Source organism: Pelodiscus sinensis, chromosome 1 (assembly GCF_049634645.1).
Source record: "Pelodiscus sinensis isolate JC-2024 chromosome 1, ASM4963464v1, whole genome shotgun sequence".
Lineage (NCBI taxonomy): Eukaryota > Metazoa > Chordata > Testudines > Trionychidae > Pelodiscus > Pelodiscus sinensis.
The window spans coordinates 100,527,852-100,547,469 of NC_134711.1; the positions used below are offsets into that span (position 1 = coordinate 100,527,852).

The 19,618-nt window shown below is 47.2% G+C and overlaps 1 protein-coding gene across 4 annotated transcripts in view; it reads left to right on the forward strand.

The window, feature by feature from the left end:
- The first annotated feature begins 13,013 nt into the window (after window positions 1-13,013).
- HIPK2 (homeodomain interacting protein kinase 2) overlaps window positions 13,014-19,618 on the forward strand; it is a 216,025-nt gene continuing 209,420 nt past the window's right edge. For all 4 annotated transcript variants that reach the window (XM_006138056.4, XM_006138057.4, XM_006138058.4 and 1 more), the window contains exon 1: window positions 13,014-13,153. In XM_006138056.4, coding sequence (XP_006138118.2) covers window positions 13,135-13,153 — 19 coding nt within the window. In that variant the 5' untranslated portion in view covers window positions 13,014-13,134. The remainder of the gene's footprint in view (window positions 13,154-19,618) is intronic.

Sequence of the window (19,618 nt, forward strand, 5' to 3'; positions counted from 1 at the left end):
TTCTTCCACCCTACCGCCCTTCCCCTTTCTCCTCCCTGTCTACTGTAAAATAAAGACACCTGTTTTTGAAACAAAAACGTCTGTTTATTTAACATAACTGGGTGCGGGAAGGGAGGAATGAGGGTTGGAGAGGGGAGGGGGGAACCTGGGACAAGGGAGCTGGAAGGGGAGGGAAGGGAGGAAGGGAAAGGAAAGCTCAGGGGTGGGAGTCCGGCTGCCTCTCCCGTCTCGCCACACTGCGGGTCCGGGGGTGTCGGTGGGAAATGGTTGTGGAGGGGGGGGGGCAGGAGGGACAGGGGGTGTGGAGGAAGCAGGAGCAGAAGCAGGAACGGGAGCAGGAGGGGGAGCAGGGGGAGCAGCAGGAGGAGGAAATGGGAAGCGGTCGAGCAGGCTCTGGAGGTGGCCTCGCAGGGCACGGCCCTGCTCCTCCAGGGCCTCCAGACTCCTCCGGCGCAGCCTCAGGTCCTCCTGGACCCAGTGGTCCTGGAGACGGAGCTGTTGATCCAGGAACCAGAGGTGCCGCCTCTGGTACTCCTCCTGGTTCCTGGCTGTCCTGCTTGTCCGGGCGCGGGCGGCTGCTGCAGGTGGGGTGGTGTGCCCTGCAGGCCCAGGTGCTGCGTCTGTGGTGCAAGAAGACCAGCAGTCAATTACCCCAGGGGCCCAGGTGTGTGAAACCCAGCTCCCCTCTGCAAGGCCAGGGCCCCTGCAGGATCCCCAGCTGGTGCTCCTTGGTGGGCAAGGCCCAGGCGCACGGTCCCGGGGCTCCCTCTCGCCCCAGCCCCCCGTACACATAAGGGGAACACGAGGGTACTCACAGGTGGACGCCTCCCCGGCCTCAGACGACACAGGCGAGCGGCTCTGTGGAGTGCCTCGGGAGTCCTGGGTCCTGGGCAGGCTGGCGGCAGGCTCCTGGCTCTCAGAGCCCTTCTCCTCCTCCTCCGTCTCCAGGAGCGGTCCCTCTGCCCCGGGGTCAATCACGTCCCGGGGGGCAGGGACGGCATGAGCCCCCAGGAGGCGGTCCAGGGCGTGGAAGTGGGGGCAGGCCTCCGGGTCGGCCCCTGGCTGGCAGGCCCGGGAGTAGGACTGCCGCAAGTCCTTAATTTTGCAGCGGACCTGCTCCCGGCTGCGCTGGTGGCCCCTGGCAGCCAGGCTGGCAGCCATGCGGCCGTAGACGGCCGCGTTCCGGTGGCTAGTGCGGAGATCGTGGACATTGGAGGCTTCCCCCCAAACCTCGATGAGGTCCACGATCTCCGCACTTGACCAGGCGGGCGCCCGCCTTTTGCGCCCCCGGGCAGGCTCCTGGGAGCCGCCAGGCTGGTCCTGGGGAGCAGTGGAGGGCTGGGAGCCCTCGGATGGCTGGCTCATCCTGTGGCAGGTGCAGGCTGTGCTGGCACGGGTGCTGGCAACCTTGCAACTGGCACAAACTGTGTAGCCAGCCCGTGGCCCTTTAAAGGCTCCGGGGCCGGGAGGGGGGCATACGAGTTTCCCTGGTGTTGGCCAGAGTGGCCACCAGGGAAACCTGGGAAACCTTAGCCTACCACTAGTTCGAATTAAGGGTCTACACAGCCCTTAATTCGAACTAGCTAGTTCGAACTAGGCTTAATCCTCGTAAAATGAGGTTTACCTAGTTCGAACTAAGCGCTCCGTTAGTTCAAATTAAGTTCGAACTAACGGAGCGCTAGTGTAGCGCCTAGGAAAGTTAGTTCGAACTAACGTCCGTTAGTTCGAACTAACTTTGTAGTGTAGACATACCCTAACTGTGATATACAGCTTATTATTTAAATCAGCTTCTATACCAGATAACTGGATGATAAGCTAATGAGATGACAAATATTTTAAAAAGGCTCTAGAACCAATCTTTCCAATTACAGGCCAGTAAGTCTAATTATAGTACCAGGAATATTGGTTCAAACTAAAGTAAAGAACAGAATTACCAGACACATAGATGAACACAATTATTTGGAGGGCTTTTGTGAAAGGAAATCATGCTTCACCAATCTATTAAAATACTTTGAGGGGATCAACAAGAATGTGGACAATGCTGATCCAGTGGATAGAATATACTTAGACTTTCAGAAAGTCTTTAAAAAGGATCACTCACTCAGGGCTTGTCGAGGGGCGCCTTGTCTGCCCACCAGAGAGGGCAAGGAAAGTCCACTGCAGCTCCTCAAACTCCCGTTTGAGATAGGGTGGCCTATCAGCCACAAAGTCTATGTACTGTGACTTGCACTCAAGGCAGTATGGCCTAGCAGCCACAGAGTTCAAACATTCCCCTTTGTGTTCAAGGCAACAAGGCCTGGCCACAGAACTGATACACAGTACAGCCCAGTGACCTGAGTCCTCATGCAATCCCCGAATATTCAGGGTAGTACAATTCAGTAGTTGCAGAGTTCATTCACAGTATGGCCCAACGACCTCAGAGTTTATACACAGTCTAGCCCAGCGGCCTTTGAGTCCATATACAGTCCCTTTGGTATCAGGGTAGTATAGCCCAATGGCCACAGAGTCCCAATAAAATAGACAAAGCTCCTGCACGCAGGAGTATCTGGGGGAGGCAGTTTAGGGGCACACGGGCCCTCCCTCACCACTAGGTCCCAGCCCAGGTCTCTGTCACAGTGGAGTGATCTACTGGTAACTGGGCAGGGAATCCCAACACAACACACGAGCCCTCAGGGAGCAATTCCCCATCCAAGGCTACTTCCTACTGTGTCCTTATAAGAAGTCCTCACCATCTTCACACTCTGGTCCAGCTTCTACTGCTGCCCCTCTCAGCCTGGCTGCCACTGTTTGGTCTGGTTGCGTCTTCTGCCCAGGAGGACTGAGCTGCTCCAAAGGCTTTTATAGCCAGCTTCCAATTGGAGCACACCCACCAGGGCTCTGGGGGTGGAGTTTTGTCAGCCAGCTAGGCCAGGTGATCCCCTTCGACCTCAGTGCGCGGTTGATATACCCCATCACAGGGCTCCAAAGCAAAGTAATCAATCATGGGATAATAGAGAAGGTCCTCTCATGGTTCAGTATCTGGTTAAAAGATAGAAAACAAAGGGTTGAAATAAATGGTAATTGGAATAAATGGCAATTTTTCAGAAAGGAGAGAGGTAAATAGCAGGTTCACCCAAGGTTCTATACTAGGGATTACTGCTGTTCAGTATAGTCGTAAGTGACCTAGAAAAAGGGGTAAACAGTAAGGTGGAAAATTTGCAAATGATACAAAATTACTTCAAGTTAAGTACAAAGCAGACTGTGAAGAGTTACAAAGGGACTGGGTGACTGGGCAACAAAATGACAGATGAAAGTCAATGTCGATAAATGTAAAGTAATGCACGTTGGTAAACATTATCCCAACCATACATACCAAATGATGAGAGCTAAGTAAGCTGTTACCATAGAGAGATCTTGGCGTCATTGTGGATAGTTCTCTGAAATCATCCATTCTGTGTCCAATGATTTAAAAAGCCTTCAGAATGTTGTGAATTATTAGGAAAGGGATAGATAATAAGACAGTAAATATCATATTGCTACTATATAAATCTATGATGCGTCCATATCTTGAACACTGCATGCAGATCTGGTTGCCTCATCTCTAAAATATACGTTAGAATTGGAAAGCTACGGAGAAGGGCAACAAAAATAATGAAGGGTATGGAACAGCTTCCATATTTTAAAATGGAAAAAGTACCAAAGATTTAAAAATTGGTACTTTTCATCTTCTTCCACCTTGATGTCACCTGAAGTTTTTATAAACAGTGAAATGCCCACAAACTGCATAAAAACTTTTAATAAACACCATAAGAGAGGCTTAAATTAAATGTATACCCCCAAATTGAAAAAAAAAACAGAGCAAAAAAAAAAAAGTGCCACCATGGCTAAGCAACAAAGTAGCTGGTTAGAGGCAAAAAGGCATTCTTTAAAAGTTGGAAATCAGCTAAGGGGGGGGGGGGGGCGCGGATATGATAGAGGTCTATAACATCTTGACTTGTGTGGAGAAAGTGAAAAATGAAATTATTTACTCCTTATAACAGAAGAACTAGGGTCACCGAATGAAATTAATAGGCAGCAAGTGTATTATGTGAAAAAGGACTTCACATAATACACAGTCAATCCATGGAACTCATTGCCAAGGGATGTTGTGAAGGCTAAAACTATAACAGGATTCAAAAAATAATTAGATTCCTGGAGGATGGGTCCATCAATGGCTATTAGTCAGGATAGTCTGCTATGCAACAGCATGCCCTTAGTGTCCCTAGCCTCTGTTTACTTTAAGCTAGGAGTGGATATCAGGGGATAAATCATTTGATGTGGCCTGTTCTGTTCATTCCCTCCGTGGCACCTGGCTTTGGCCACTGTCGGCAGACAGGATACGGGACTAGATGGACTTTTGGTCTGACCCAGTGTGACTGTTCTTAAGTTATGTAAGCATAATTTCCAGTTCATTATCCAAGTCATTAATTAAAATATTGAATGGTACCAGAGTCAGGACTGACCTCTCTCTGGTCTCACAAAATATGCTTTCCACTGATAACTACTGTTACCTTTCAACCATCTGTGCACCTACCTTATATTATTTCACCCAGTCCCCATTTGCCTAGTTTGCTTATGAGAATGACATGTGGAACTGTATCAAAAGCCTTGCTAAAATCAAGATCTATCATGTCTACTGCTTTGACCCATCCACTAAGCCAGTAACCCTCTGAAAGCAGGATATTAGGCTGGTTTTGCATGAGTGGTTCTTGACAAACCCGTTCTGGCTATTCCTTATAACCACTAGGTGCTTATAAATGGGTTGTTTAATTGTTTTAATATTAATTTGTTCCAGTATCTTAACAGGTATTGAAGTAAAGATGACTGGTCTATAACTCCCCAGGTCCTCTTTATTCACCCTTTTAAATATGGGCTCCAATACTGCAAAGACTTGAGTGTGTACCCTACTTTTTCTACATGCCAATTGCTTGCTAATGCTCAGCAGAGAGCAAATGCAAGGTATTGATATGCAACAGCTGGGCATATCAATCCACCTGAAGAGTAGAAATCTTTCTACACATGGAACAATTATCCTCAGTACATTCCATGCAGTAGTAGCTCCTCTATAAGCTGATAACCATAGAGGGGAGGGAATTAAAGTGCAGTTGATTGCCTGCTAAAACATATATGACTGTATATCACAGTAAAATAGATTCCCTCTGCACATACTTAAGGGTAGTCTTTGTAATCAAACTTTCCATTCCTGTACTGTTTCTGTTATTTCCACTTTAACTCATCTGATGAAGTGGGTTTTACCCACAAAAGCTGATTCTATATTTTTGTTAGTCTACACTATGTCAGGTTATTTTGAAATAGCTTACTTCAAAATAATGGCTCCTGAAATAACTATTTTGAAATAAGATTCTTCTTCTTCACATATGGGAGTTATTATTTCATAATAACAGGCTTTATAAGGTGCATCTACACTGCACCCATAGGTCGAAATAAGATATGCAGTTTGAGCTATGCAAATTGAGTATCAAAATAAACCACTATTCCAAAATGTCTCTCAACCCTCGTGGAATGAGGGTTACAGGGACATCAGAATAACAAGCCTGTTATTTTGAAATCTATTTCAAAATAATGGGCTGGTTCAAAAGACAAGAAATAGCTCTGGTATCCCAAAATAGCGCCGCAGTGTAGGTGTACTCGTACTGTGGATGCTCACCTTATTTCAAAATAACCCCCCCCCCCCCCATAGACATACCCTAAGGTGCCACAGGTCTACTCGTTGTTTTTAAAGTTACAGACTGACACCTCTGGGACTTGTTATTCCTGTAGTGGTTTACTGTTAAAAAGATCTGTATGTATTTCACAGGAAAACCTGGCTGAGTCATTCACAAAATCATTTTTGCTTTGTTTAGTTATTATTATTATGGGCCCAAATCCCATTCCTTTTCACAGCTTTCTGTTCCCTTTGCACAGCCAGAGCAGTGCAAAAGGTCCTTAGTCTGAGGATATAGCTATACTGCAAAAAAAGCTATGTCCTTAATTAGGGTCAACCAATGTAGCAGTGAAGACCCTGCAACTCAACCATTAACTTTGTTTAGCAGCTTGAATTAAACCCCAGGCTGCTGGAGCTGCTGAGTTAAAAGCTGAGTTGCTGCTTCTTTACTGCTATTTGAACTGAGGGTAGGAAATGTGAGTTAAGAACTCACTTTTTTTCCCAATGTAGATAGACCTAAATGAGAATCAGAGCATTTTGCTTAGAGCACCTGTCTCATACTATGATTTTACATTCTTTCCAACCTTTACTATGACTTTTTAAAAACTGCAACTTTCCAAAGAAAATATGAAAATTCCCTGAATGGATTTTGCCCTGATGGTGAGCAGAGAAAGTCAGAACCCATCAATGAACTCACCCTTAGGTGCCCATTGTAGGGCCACAACCTGATTGAGGATCAGAGGAAGAAGAGCCCATACCACAGCAACATTAATGCTTGAAAAGGGTAGAAGAGGGTCCTATGTCCATTTGAACAACACTCCTGACCTACTGCGCAGAAGCCCTCTAGTTATTCATGTCTGACGTAGGTAAAATACACACCTGTGGAGTCAGGACTAGCACCTGGTGCCTCTAAAAACACAGACTTCTCTTGTAACTCCTCTAGCTAGCAGGTCCCATATCCTCATGGTGGGCAGCAGCCCTTATAGGGCATAAAAATTCTGCTAGTCTGCCATGACCCTTCCACTCTTTATGACAAGCCTCTCCCACTTGACTAGAGACTTCTCTTTATGGCCAAGGAGCCAGTGAAAGGAATAGCCAGATAGCTCTTGGACCTGGAACAGCACCATACCCCACCCAGCTTCCACTGTTGCTACTTTTCCTTCCTCTTTGTCTCATGCTGGCAGTCACAATTGTCCTTCTGCCAAGGAGCATCACACACAACATGGCGCAAGCTTTGCTGGTGTGTGTCAGATGGGGCCAGACAGCTGAGATTGTATCCCAGTAGAAACAGATTCTTGCTGACAACCCCTTCACATACCTTATCAGGGGCCTAGTCATGATCGCCACCTGCCATCACCAGGAGGTGAACTCAGAACTCCAGGTGGTGCTGTCTGCTGCTCTGCTACAGCACGATTGGCTGCATCCTGTGCCTATTCCATTGCTATGTTTGTATTATGAGCCTCATCCCAATACCATTAAAATCAGTGAGAATCTATCCAATGACTTCACCAGGCTTTGTCTCTCGCCATGTATTATGTTCTATATGAATGAAACCTTGCAACCACGTTCAAAATTGACTATCCCTCCCTCCCCCCACAAAAACTACAGACATGGGTTATACAGGCAGTCTCCGGGTTACGTGCAAGATAGGGACTGTAGGTTTGTTCTTAAGTTGAAACTGTATGTAAGTCGGAACTGGCATCCAGATTCAGCCGCTGCTGAAACTGATCAGTTTTAACAGCGGCTGAATCTGGACACCAGCTCTGACTTACATACAGGTTCAACTTAAGAATCCCAGGCATCCCCAAGTCAGCTGCTGCTGAAACTGATCAGCGGCTGATTCCAGGAAGCCCGCGGCAGGGGCTTCCTGTAGTCAGCCACTGGTCAGTTTCAGCAGCGGCTGACTTGGGGACGCCTGGGGCAGAGCAGCTGGGGTGCTGCTGGGTTGGTCCAGTAGCGCCAAGGAGCGGTGCTGCGGGACCAACCGGCAGCGCCCCACCTGCTCTACCACAGGCCCGGGGCTTTGCTCCATGTCTCCCTGGTCTGCTGGGGGGGGGGCACTAGCTGCGCCCCCCCCCAGCAGACCAGGGACACGGGGAGCAAAGCGGCAGCGGCGGCGGAGTCCCGTGCCTCTGAGGCTTTGCCAGAGCAAAGCCTCAGAGGTGCGGGACCCCTCCGCCTCCCCGGCTTTGCTCCGGGTGTCCCTGGTCTGCTGGAGACGGTCCCCAGCAGAACAGAGGCACCGGGAGCAAAGCGGCAGCAGCGGCGGGGTGCCGCGCCTCTGAGGCTTTGCTCTGGCAATGCCTCAGAGGCGCGGGACTCCACCGCTGCTGCCGCTTTGCTCCCGGTGCCTCTGGTCTGCTGGGGACTGTCTCCAGCAGACCAGGGACACCCGGAGCAAAGCCTCAGAGGCGCGGCACCCCCCCGCCGCTGCCGCTTTGCTCCAGGTGTCCCTGGTCTGCTGGAGACGGTCCCCAGCAGACCAGGGGCACCTGGAGCAGCTTTTCTCGCCCTGGAGGTCGAGGTGGCGGGACCGCTGCGCTCTGGGCAGTCCCGCTGCCTGCGAGCTCCAGGGCAAGAAAGCCCTGTTCGTAAGTGCGGATCCGACATAAGTCGGATCCGTGTAACTCGGGGACTGCCTGTAATAGGTTGGGTTGTTTGTTTGTTTTTTGCTTTCTTGCAATTTCTGGGCAGAAAAATAAGTTGTGTCCATACTTTGGACTAAGAATCTATTTCCATTGTATAACTGCAGCACTTAGAGGCTCCGAGCAGTACAAAGGCAGAGGGAGACAGTCCCTCTTCGAAGGGTGACAGTCAAAATAGATAAGTCCCATAAATATTACTATCCCCACATCGGGGCACTGAGGCACAGAGAATTCACGTGGTAGAACCAGAAACAGAGCCACATCTTCTGAGTCATAGTTCAGTGCCCTAACAAGATTGTGTCTTAGACTAAGTATCTGCTGCATTTGTCTCTGAGTCATGGTTGACAAAATTGATGATGCTGTTGTCTGGGCAGTTCATGAGATTCTATTTATACACTGGATTTTATTAGTATTATCCATTTGTAAAAGTATCCAGAGCATGGATTCGGGTGCTTAGGATAAATTCAAAGCCATCAACAAATGCAAATACATAATACAGCCAATTCACCTGTGCTTTCCTAACACAAACTAGATCCCTGCCTCCTGTGGAAGACCCGTCAGAGGGTCGAAAGAGGAGAAATACACTATGAAGGTCCTCTCTGGTGGGTGGTGTTCAAATTTGAGCAGCAGCGCCTCTAGCCAAGCCTGTGAATCTCAGGGATCCATGGGGAAGGGCAAACGCATGCAGAGCTTGGAAGCCTCCCACAGGGACCACTGAACCAGAGTGGCAAGGTCCCTCTGTAGTGTATCCAGTTTGGCAGGAATCTAGAAAGAGGCAAAACAGGTCTGAGCTGTGCTGGATCCTTAACAGATTTCTATTTGTGTGCATAGGGTTACCAGGTAGGTTTAGAAAAAATACCGGACACTCTTGATGGGGAGGGGGACCGGCTGGGAGGGGGGCGGGGCTGGCCAGGAGGGGGGATGGGGGCAGCGCGGCTGGCCGCGGGACATGGGTACAGCCGGGGGGCAGGGCTGGAGGGCGGGCGATTGGGGGCAGCGCGGCTGGCCTGGGGAGATGGGAGGGGTCGGGGGCAGCATGGCTGGCCTGGGGAGATCGGGAGGAGAAGAACTGGCCGGCAGGAAACAGGGGTGGCCGGGAAGGGGTCAGGGGCAGCGGAGCTGGTCGGGAAGGGTCGGGGGAAGCGGGGACGGGACTCAGGCATGTGCAGATCCCGGGGCGCTGTCAGTCCTGTGCACGGTCCGGAGAAGCGCAAGTCAGTCCGGCTGTGTCTCCACCATGCATTCAGGAGCAGGGACAGGGCTTCTCTTTCTCCCCAAAGTATCAGATGCAGCCAGAGCTCCCAGCGCCGATTGCGCCCCGCCTCCCAGCCATTCCCTCTACCCCCACCAGGTTTCCGTCCGGCGCCCAGCCAGAAATCCAGGAAATACCGGACATTGCACAGATCTGGTATTTTCTGGATTTTTTTACCAGACAGAGGGCCCAAAAACCTCTACCGGACACCTGGCAACCCTATGCAGAGCAGGGGAATAGTGCAGCAGAGAGAGGCACTTCTTGTGCTCTCGCAGCCCATCCTGCCCCTAGAAACCACAGACACACTTCCAGAGGGGCTCCTGTGTGAGGTGGGGAAGGATACCAGTGTTACTGCATGGATGTTCATTTCCTACCACACGGCCTACATATGGTGGGGTCCTTTTCCAGGTGCTATATCCAGGAGATGACCGGAGAGGGGGTGGGGGGAGGGAGAAGAGAGACTGGCCGGGTCCTTGGGCAAGGTGGGGGAGGCTGGCTCCACTCTCCTGGAAGGAGTGGGGACTCAGTCAGAAGGACAGGTCTGGACCTCATGCTGCACTGTCCATCCCACCCCCTACACAGTCCTAAGAGCAGCCTAGATGAGCATGGCACTTTGACGGCAATTTAAAGGGCCAGGGGCTCTGGCTGCTGCTGCCCAGCTGAGATCTCTGGGTCCTTTTGAATTGCCGGGCTCCGGGGCATGTTCCCCTCCTTCCCGCCCCCCCTCTAGCAGGCCTGGGCCTGGACAATAGTCAGAACTGCTTTTATCTGCCAGCCTAGGCAAGAACTTGATCAGGTCACAAGGTTGCTTTCAGCAGGGATTATATGGCAGTAGGAGGGACACCCTAAACTGGTATAAATAGGCACCACTCCATTGGTTTTACTAAAGCTGTGCCCATTCATACCAGCAGAGGATCTGGTCAGGTTATTTTTGTAGTGTTAACACATCCTAATGGAACATAGAAATTTCCACACCAAGTCAGACCATCCAGTCCAGTCTACTGTCTTCTGCAGATGTGGGGTAATCTGTCCCCCAAGATGATGTTGTCCTAACCTTTAGCAGACAGAAATTGACATAAGCTTTGATGCAAGAGGCTTTAAATGCCTGTGTGTGCATTTAACATGCACATGTGTGTAGCAGAACCTCTCCATAGCCAGTGACCCATAAAGGGAAAGCCCTGAAGAGGACTACTTTGCTACTTCTAGACAAAATTAAATCCACTTAATAATTTTGAGAAAAAAACCTGGCAAAAGTCCCCTAATTTTTCAAGGTCACATGTTATTTTGGCTTTGACAGAAGTAAAATTCACACAGAAATCAGGGGCTACAATGTTGCTCAATCCAAAATAAGGGGGAAATGTAACTTCCACCTTCAAACAGCACTGACTATTATCCCCATTTTACAGATGAGAAAACGAAGGCACAAGCTTCACTGAGGCTACACAGGAAGGCAGATGAAGAGGCAGAAAAAGAACCCAGCTCCATAACTCCTATTCCTTTTCCTTCCCTCTGTCCTTTGATACCCTACAAAATTATTCTACATTTGCATCCCTGCCCTGAAATGCTGCCCAATAGCTGGCATTCTTGTCAGGAAGCAGGATGCAGAAAAAGGCTTATGAAATAAATATTCATGATCCACACAAACAAGTGACCTCCAACTATAACAAGAGAATTATAGGAATAAGAAGACGGGAACTCAGGAAATAAGGATGACAACAATCTGTAATTAGGGGGCAATTATGTCCAGGGCCTAGAGCAGGACATGGCTATGTCTAGACTGCAGAGCTTTTCCAAGGAACACGTCTGCTTTTTCGGAGCAATTTCCGAAAAAGTGGACATGTTCTTTCACCATCCCTGTAATCCTCATTGTATGAGGAAGAAGGGATGAGCCGAAAGAGGAGGTTGTTCTGGAATTTGGCCCTATGTAGACGGGCCACATTTCAGAAAAGCCTCTTTCGAAAGAAAAGCGGAAAAAGATACGCAAAGTGCGCTTTGCAATTTGCATATCTTTTTCTGACTTTTCTTTGCAGTCTAGACATAGCCTCATAGTCAGAAGACTAAGGATCAGATTGTCAAAAGAGTTCAACTTCCAGTTGGGCACTGACCTAAGTGAAGGTGTTGGGTGCTTAGCACATACAATTCTGGCCACCTCATTTAGGCGCCTAAATGGGATCTGTTGAGCACCTGGAAAATCTTGTGCCAGGCCCTGATCTTGTAAAGAGTTCTGTGTATGCAGACCCATGTGGAAGTTATTGGAAGACTGGAATCCTAGTTTTTTGGTTCCACCTTTGTCATAGACTTTGCTGTCACTTAATCTTTCTGTGCCTCAGTTTCCCCATTGCTATAACATGTATACAGTTATTTACCTTCCTCTGTGAAGTACTTAGGAACCATTGCTTGAAAGATGCTTAGACAATAAAAGGTTTTCTGTACAGCACACGTCAATGGGCTGAAAACAAATGATTATGTGAGGACTGGCATTTCCCCAGCAATAACTGCGAGAAAGAGATGGAGCTGTTAAAATGAAAACAGGAGGAGGATCACAAGCTGTCAATCTCCATAAGTAAATACTCATTTGCTGTGGTTCTTTAAAAGAGAAAAATTTTGAAAGCTACAATGTCTTTGTTTTAAAGGCAGCCTCTAAATATTTACACTGCAAAAACTGGACTGAAATGCGGAAAATGGGCTTAAAAATCCCCAGAACTTTTGTCAGAGAAACAGACTGTGAAATACTTAGAGGGAAAAGAAGATTTATTTGGGGAAGGAGAGGGAAAAGAGGTAGGAATTTTCCATGCTATTGTAAAACATCAGCTCAAATTGTATGATCTCCACAGCCAGTGAATTGCAAAGCTTCAATCAGCTGCCTTTTTTTCTTTTCTGTAGGGGGGGGGGGGGGGAGAGAGACAGAACTGTTTCACCAACTTCTGTTGACTGTTCCTTTTTTTCTCCTGATTGAAATGTGTTGTTAAACAAGATCCCACATAATCTCAGTAGAGGGTTTCTGTCTCTCCTCTCTCTCTCTCTCCTTCTGGGAAACTGCGATCAGTGCCATCGGCATTTGATTATTTGCAAACTCCTTTTGCTTTTTTTCCCCTCTCCCCCTCTCTGTCTCTGTCTCGCTCTCGTTCTCGCCTCCAATGCAACTTTTGCAGAAACCCCCAACACACACAGACATGTTGAGCTGAGAGCTAGGGGGATCGGCCGAGTCCCCCCTCCCCGACCCCAAAGTCCCAAATCTGGGGGGGGCTCTGACCACCTCCCCCACCCTTGACTTGTCCACTGTGCATCGACCTCCCCATACACACGCACCTTTTTCACTCCCTGCTCCTTTTTTTGGTGTTGTTTTTGTTAGATGGACAGGATCAAGGTTGGATTTTTCTGTCTCTCCCCCGATGAAGTGAGGCGGTGATGCAGGAGGCTGGCAGCTTCGACTATACGGAGAGACACAGGCTCAAGATGGCAGATTTGTATTGAGTTTGGGGGGCTGAGATCTCGCTTCATATTTTTAATGTTTTAATATTTTTTTTTGCCATGAATAACACATCATTGCACCGATGGCCCCTATGTACGAAGGTAAGGCAGCTCTGTGTCTTTTATTTCTTTTCACCCCTCCTTATCCCTGGGCTTTGGCCATCTCCAGGCACCCCTACACCTCTCACCAAAAAAGAAAAAAAAGGTGTGTGGGGGGGAGAGAAAATCAGCACAGCTTTGAGAACACTGTAGTGGATTTTTTGATGAATGGCTCTGCCTTGTTTAAAATTACTATTCTTCCTATTCGTATGAAGGTTGATTTTAATTTACTCTTCCATGTCTTCCTCCCCTCCACCTCTGCTGCCTTGTAAAATTCACCCCCTTTTATTTTATTTTATTTTATTTTATTTTGATCGTTTCGGTCCGTGATCACGGAGGGGATGGGTGGAAAAGTCCATTTCACTGCCGAGCCGAACAATGAAGATTGGCTAAGATTGCCCTGTAATTGCTCTCTGTGTGTATGTGTGTGAGAGAGAAATGTAGTTTAAATGCAAGAGCTTGACCCCCTATTCCTTTAGCCTGTACTCCAGAAGGCATTTGCTTTGGTGTTTTGCTGGTCCACTCTATTGTAGGGTATAAACACAAAAGCATATCTAGGCAGATATGTCAGGAAAAACATCTAGCAGCAGTCTGTCAGTTCTTTCAGTTTCTAGTTAAATCCAAGCGGGGATTGCAGTGAAAATTGAAAGTGAACTTATTTTTTCCCCAGTTTTTAAATCTCTCTCTCTCCATATATATTGTGGGCGCACGTTTAAAAATAAATCCGGCTTCATTTAAATCACCTAGCGTTGTAGTTCTTTCTTTCCGTCCCCCCTTCTGGTTGAGAACTGGTGAAAGAGCATTTATAGAAACCCCTGAGTTTCTGTGGTTTTATGCAGAAATATCTTGACGATCGATTTATATAGCACGGGAGATTTTAATGTCTGGCCAGGGAAGAGGCATGCGGGAAGCAATACTTTATCTGTAGTGTGTCTGATAAAACTTATCTGAGAAGAAAATCTAGTATTAGTTGGAGGGTTCTAAATGAACTAGTTTTCCTGGCCGTGTAAAGTTCCCCATGTGCCTATTGATGCCTAGGATGCTTCGGGGTGGTTTAAAATGGCATGGCCTGGAAATAGTTTGAACTCTAAAAAGAAACAAAGGGGATTGTTTGTACGCAACACAAAATAAGTGCTATTCCAGTCCTTTCTTCCACGATCCTGAAGAGCATAGGCTTAATGTCGCCATTATTTCCCCCCTGCAATTTGAGTTAATGAAAGGCAAATGCAACAGATCTGTTAAAAGAGAGAGAGAGGGAGAGCTCTGAGGGACATGTATTATTAAACTGTAGCTGTAAAAAGGGGCTACAGTCAGTGCTGGAACTGTCTGGGGTGTTGAAATGAAATGAAATAATGTTTCTCTTTAAACACCTCCCGAACTCGCCCTCTGCTGGACGTTTAGGGTCTGGTTGAGAAAAGAAACTTGTCACTGAATGAAGAATTGTTAGGAGAGGGCTTTGCCCTTCCAAGGGAAAAGAAGCGTCTCGGTTGGGGTATATCTTTCTTCGGAAAGGTGCTGGTTCCTGGCTGGATGGGATGCTTGTGGTGGCAGGGATGCAAACAGAAAAGGCTAGCGGCAGATAGGTGCCCACCCTACTCTGGCATTGCCCCTCCATCCTCACCTGCCTGAGTCCCTGCTCTTCTGGTCCTGGGTTCCAGACTTCCTAGCTGTGTACCGGCATCTGAATCTTTACCAGTCCCATTTCCCTGCTAGCCTAGATTTGGGGCCTCACAGAAGGTAGCACTGCCAGTGTGTTTTAATCCTGACCAAATCAGTTCCCTGCTACGACAGTGCTGGGCTGCTTACAAGCTAGTCCAATGCACCCCGGGCCTGTCTTGCATCACCCTGCCTGCTGTCCCTGCCTGGAGCCTCTCTGCAACAGAGTCTAATAATCAGGTTGGGTTATGCAGTGATTTTCATGATGTGAACTAAAATCCACTGTGGGGTAGGATGAATCTACCGAGATCATGTTCGTTTATGATCACCTTCAGCTCTCCAGAGGAGGGACATCTCACTTCATGTCCCACTCACTCCCTTGATTTGTCAATATAATGGTGAACAGTGTCCATAGAGTAGAGTGAACATGATTTTCACCTTATGTCCTTTGAAGGAAACTGTGCTCATTTCTGTAAGCTTTTTTCTGTGAAAGGACATGGCACCACCCCCAATTGGGACAAGTTATAGGAAGAAAGAGTCTAATGGACATCAGCCTGGTGGAAGCCAACATACGGGATTCTTTTCTAGAGTCCTGGTGAGAGATGGAGGCTTTTAGGGGGAGTGGAGCAGTTACTGCACTCTCACTTCAGCTTCTTCAAGGCACTTGGGTGACTGAAAAAACCCGACAACTTATAACGAAGGCCTGTGTATATATATCAGTTTTGCAACAGGGAAGGTCCTACAGCAAAACTTTGCAGCCTGCTAAGATATCCCAGTCCTTAAAGTGGGCAACCCTGCAACATTCCAACTCTCTGTAACCAAGGTAAGGTCTAAATGGGGTTGGAGTGCAGGGGAAATGGTTAAATCCTGGATAGTCTGCCCTCCCTAATAGTGAAGAGAGCTCTTCTCAGTTCCTTGACACATTATAGGGTATGGATGGAAACCTGTATTTACTTGCATGTGGAATGTGAATCTAATCTTAAAAGGTGAGTGTGTGGTTCTGATCTTTCCTTCCAGAGTTGATAGTTTCCATATCACAGGCTCTCTCGAGCTTTCCTCTAGCACATCAGGTACACTTAGGGCACTGGTGGAAGTACCATAGAGGAGGTGTGATCAATGTGACAGTTCCTCTTGAATCACTATTGTAACACACATACCCCTTGCTCACACCCCAGGTCACCACCAGCACCAAAAGGTGAGAAGAGGTCTTTCCCAGCAGTAGGGGTTTGAAAGCACAGGCTTATTATTATTTTTTTTTACAACGTGTTGTTAGAAAATGTGACATCTTAAAGGATTTATTCAACCATTCCATGGAATCTTTGTTTAAATGACCTACAAAGACCTGGATACTTAGGTGAATGCTGTGCATGATAGTACTAAACTGCTGACCCAAGTAGCAGCTCTTGTGAGCCATACGGTGAATAATAAATAAATACAAAGGATGAAATCCTGATCCAAGCGACATTGAGGAGAGCTTTGCCATTGACTTCAGTAGGGTCAGGATTTCTCCTGCCACGTTCCCATTTTCCAGTTTTTCCTATTCTTTTTTCCTTTTATAACTGAAAGGGTAAAATACAAGAAATAAAATAGATCGAGCAGAATAAAAAAGAAAGCAACTAAAGCTAACATTCGGCATTTGGGTTGGGTTTGTGTCACTTTAATCTTAATCGAGATTGGAGAACCTATGGAAGAATCGCTGGGTGATTTTCGGTGCCCTGTGTTAGGCAGGAACTCAGACTCAGACTTGGATAGTTTTGAAGCTGGTGTAAGCTCCTGTAGTTCCGCTGGCTTTAGAGGTGCTCTCTCGAGTCACACCAGGTGAGCAACTGGCCCCATGACTCTACTCTGACGGAGGATGCCCTCTCACCCTATATGTACCTTACTGCCTGGCTCAATTGTGATACGCTTGCTGGGTGAAATTCTCCCCTCTGCAGAGGTCAACCACAAAGTCTGTGCACTACTGATGACCCACTCACCTATTTTAAGGGTGCACACGTTGGACTTCAATGGTGCGCAGACTTAGTGCAGCCTTCTGCATAGAAGTGAATGTCATCCTATCCTATCCTGGATGGCTCACCAGCACCTGAGATTGGCAGCCTTCAGAACACAGCATAAAGGGGTGTTCATTTGCTTTATCCTTTATTTTTTGAATGAGTAATTGCCTTCTGTTTTGGTTTTATGCTGTTTTGCTTTGCTTATTACTTATCTTTGACAACTTCGTTGCAATTTGCAGTGTATTATTAGCATCAGTGTCAGTAGTTTTACATGTGGGTGGCTTATAGAACTTTCTGTAAATTCTACCTAGCCATGCTGGGGACATTGATGAGGCTTTCTGCTGTCAGGAGGGTTTGCCCGCAAGGAGCTCCTTGCAGTATCAGGTTGTTGGAGGCATGAAATTCCGACCCTGAACAGGCCAAAGGTCAGATCCCATTTCACTGGCTAGTGTTTTCCCAGGGCTTCTGGGACAGGCATTTTACAGAGGGAAAAATGTCATTATTTTTCATCAATCAATCACTGTGAAGGGTGTTGCCCCAAAATTCTGCACATCAAGTTAATCATTGAACAGCAGTGCTTCCTGTTTATGAGGTAATAACCATCACCTGAGCTAAATCAACACAGGGACCAAAGGCTCAAGTTTTTATTAGCTCAAGAGATGGTGGTTTCCAGGATAACAGGAAACCCCCTCCAGTTTTAATTGCTGTTGTCATCTACTGAAATGTCTGATGACTAAATATTATTGAGACATAATGGGTGAAAGATGCTGTTTTATTGTTTGTGTTGAGACTGTTACACTTCAGGATGAGGTAGCATAGACCAGTGGTCAGAGCAGGTGTCTGGCGAGCTGGTTCAGTGTCAATGTGTCTACACTGCAGGGCTTAACTCGAAATAGGCAACACAAATTGAGCTACGTCTATTGCGTAGCTTATTTCGAAAAAGGGAGCATCAACATAGCACTTATTTCAAAAAAGAGCACTCTTCCTCCGACTTCCCTTATTCGACTATGTCTATCAGAAAAACTCTGCTGCGTCCAGGAAACGCGTCTGCTCTTCCACTTTTTTTTGCGGAAGAGAGACGCGCTCTTTCAGAAGCCCTGTCTTCCTCCTCCCACGAGGAAGAAGGGCTCTTCTGAAAGAGAAGGTTTTTCTGAAATTTGGCCCAGTGTAGACAAGCCAAATTTCAGAAAAGCCTCTTCTGAAAAAACTATTGGAAAAAAATATGCAATTTGCGGAGCGCAATGTGCGTACCTTTTTCCAATAGATCAGTCTAGTGTAGACATAGCCTTTCTCGTACAATGAGGTTACAGGAGTCGGGGTAAGAAGTCCTCCAGCTTGACAGTATTTTGACACTATTTTGAAATAACTGCCTGCTGTGTAGACGCGGATTAAGTTATTTCGGAATAGAGCTAGTTATTTTGAAATAGTGTTGCAGTGTAGACGTAACTTGTGTGACCTTAGCCCTGACTGATAAGAGTAGGATTTTCTAGAAGCAGCTGGTGTTGGCCTTCCTCGGCTCGCACTGAAATCTATAGGTTTCTGTGCAACAGAGTTAGGCCAGGACTGCAGAGTTTTGAAAATTCCACCCTTAATCTCTATCTCTTTGGCCTTCATTCAGGAACGTAAAGGCTGGGGACAGTGTGGGCAGAAAGACAATGTGTTCAGAGAGGAACAGCCCGGCAGAATGCAGGAATGTGCATACTGGCCACACTTCAGGCCTGCGCTGGCTCATGCATAGGCTTACACATCAGTTTAATTAACAGAAGTGACAAACCCCATTGGCTTCATTTGAGCTCCACATCTTGCATGTACCGAGTTAAGCACATCCATAAGGGTGGGCGGCATCAGGCAAACATTTGAAACTCATGGGCAGGTAGATGAAGAGGGGCTTAGGGGCCTAAAGGCTGACCTTCGGCAAATCACCATCCCGCCCCGTACCTCAGTTTCCCCATCTTTAAAATGGGGATAAAGGTAGCGATCTCCTTTGCAGAGCTTTTTGAGATCCATGGATTAAAAAAAGCTATATAAGAGCTAGGCATGATTATCATTCAGTGTTTTAGGCATCTCAGTCGTCGGCCTGATTTTCAGAGGTTTTAATATCTGCAACCCTAATTAACCCCCTTGGGTATTTCGAATGCTCACCACTTCTGCAAATTAGGTCACTTACTTGGAGGCTAAGCTTGGATGGATGTGCCTACTTTTCGTTACCCAAGTTGATAAGTTTGGGCCACTGTGTGGCATTGGTTTTCAACCTTTGGTGTATGGTAGCTGTGAAGAACATCTCTGGTGGTCTCTCCAAAGTAAAGGTTTCTGAGAGCCAAGCCATTGGAGGATTGGGGTGTTGGGAGTGGAAATGAATCCTTGTGAGTGTCTCTCTCACAAGGTGGTCTCCCCACATGAGAAATTTGCAGAGTTCCCCACTCTATGATTACTGAAATCTGTAGTTCAGGTGTGAATACAGCATGTCTGAGTTCAGACTGGCAGAGACAGACTATTCCACTTTTGGTTGTAGTAGCATGGACCAATGGTAAGAGCAGGTGTCTGGCAAGCGGGTTCAGTGTGTGACCTTGGTCCTGACTGTTAGAGCAGGATTTTCCAAAAGCTCCCAGTGTTGGCCTTCCTCTGCTCCCATTGAAATCAATAGGTTTCTGTTCAGTAGAATTAGGCCAGGACTGCCGTGTTTTGAAAATTCCAACCTTTTAATCTCTATCTCTATGACCTAGTCCCATTGACCTAGGCTTTGTGCCTTAATCAGTCCATTTGTAAATGGACCCACGCATCTTTACTAAGGAATTTGCATACTATAAAGGCCTTGATT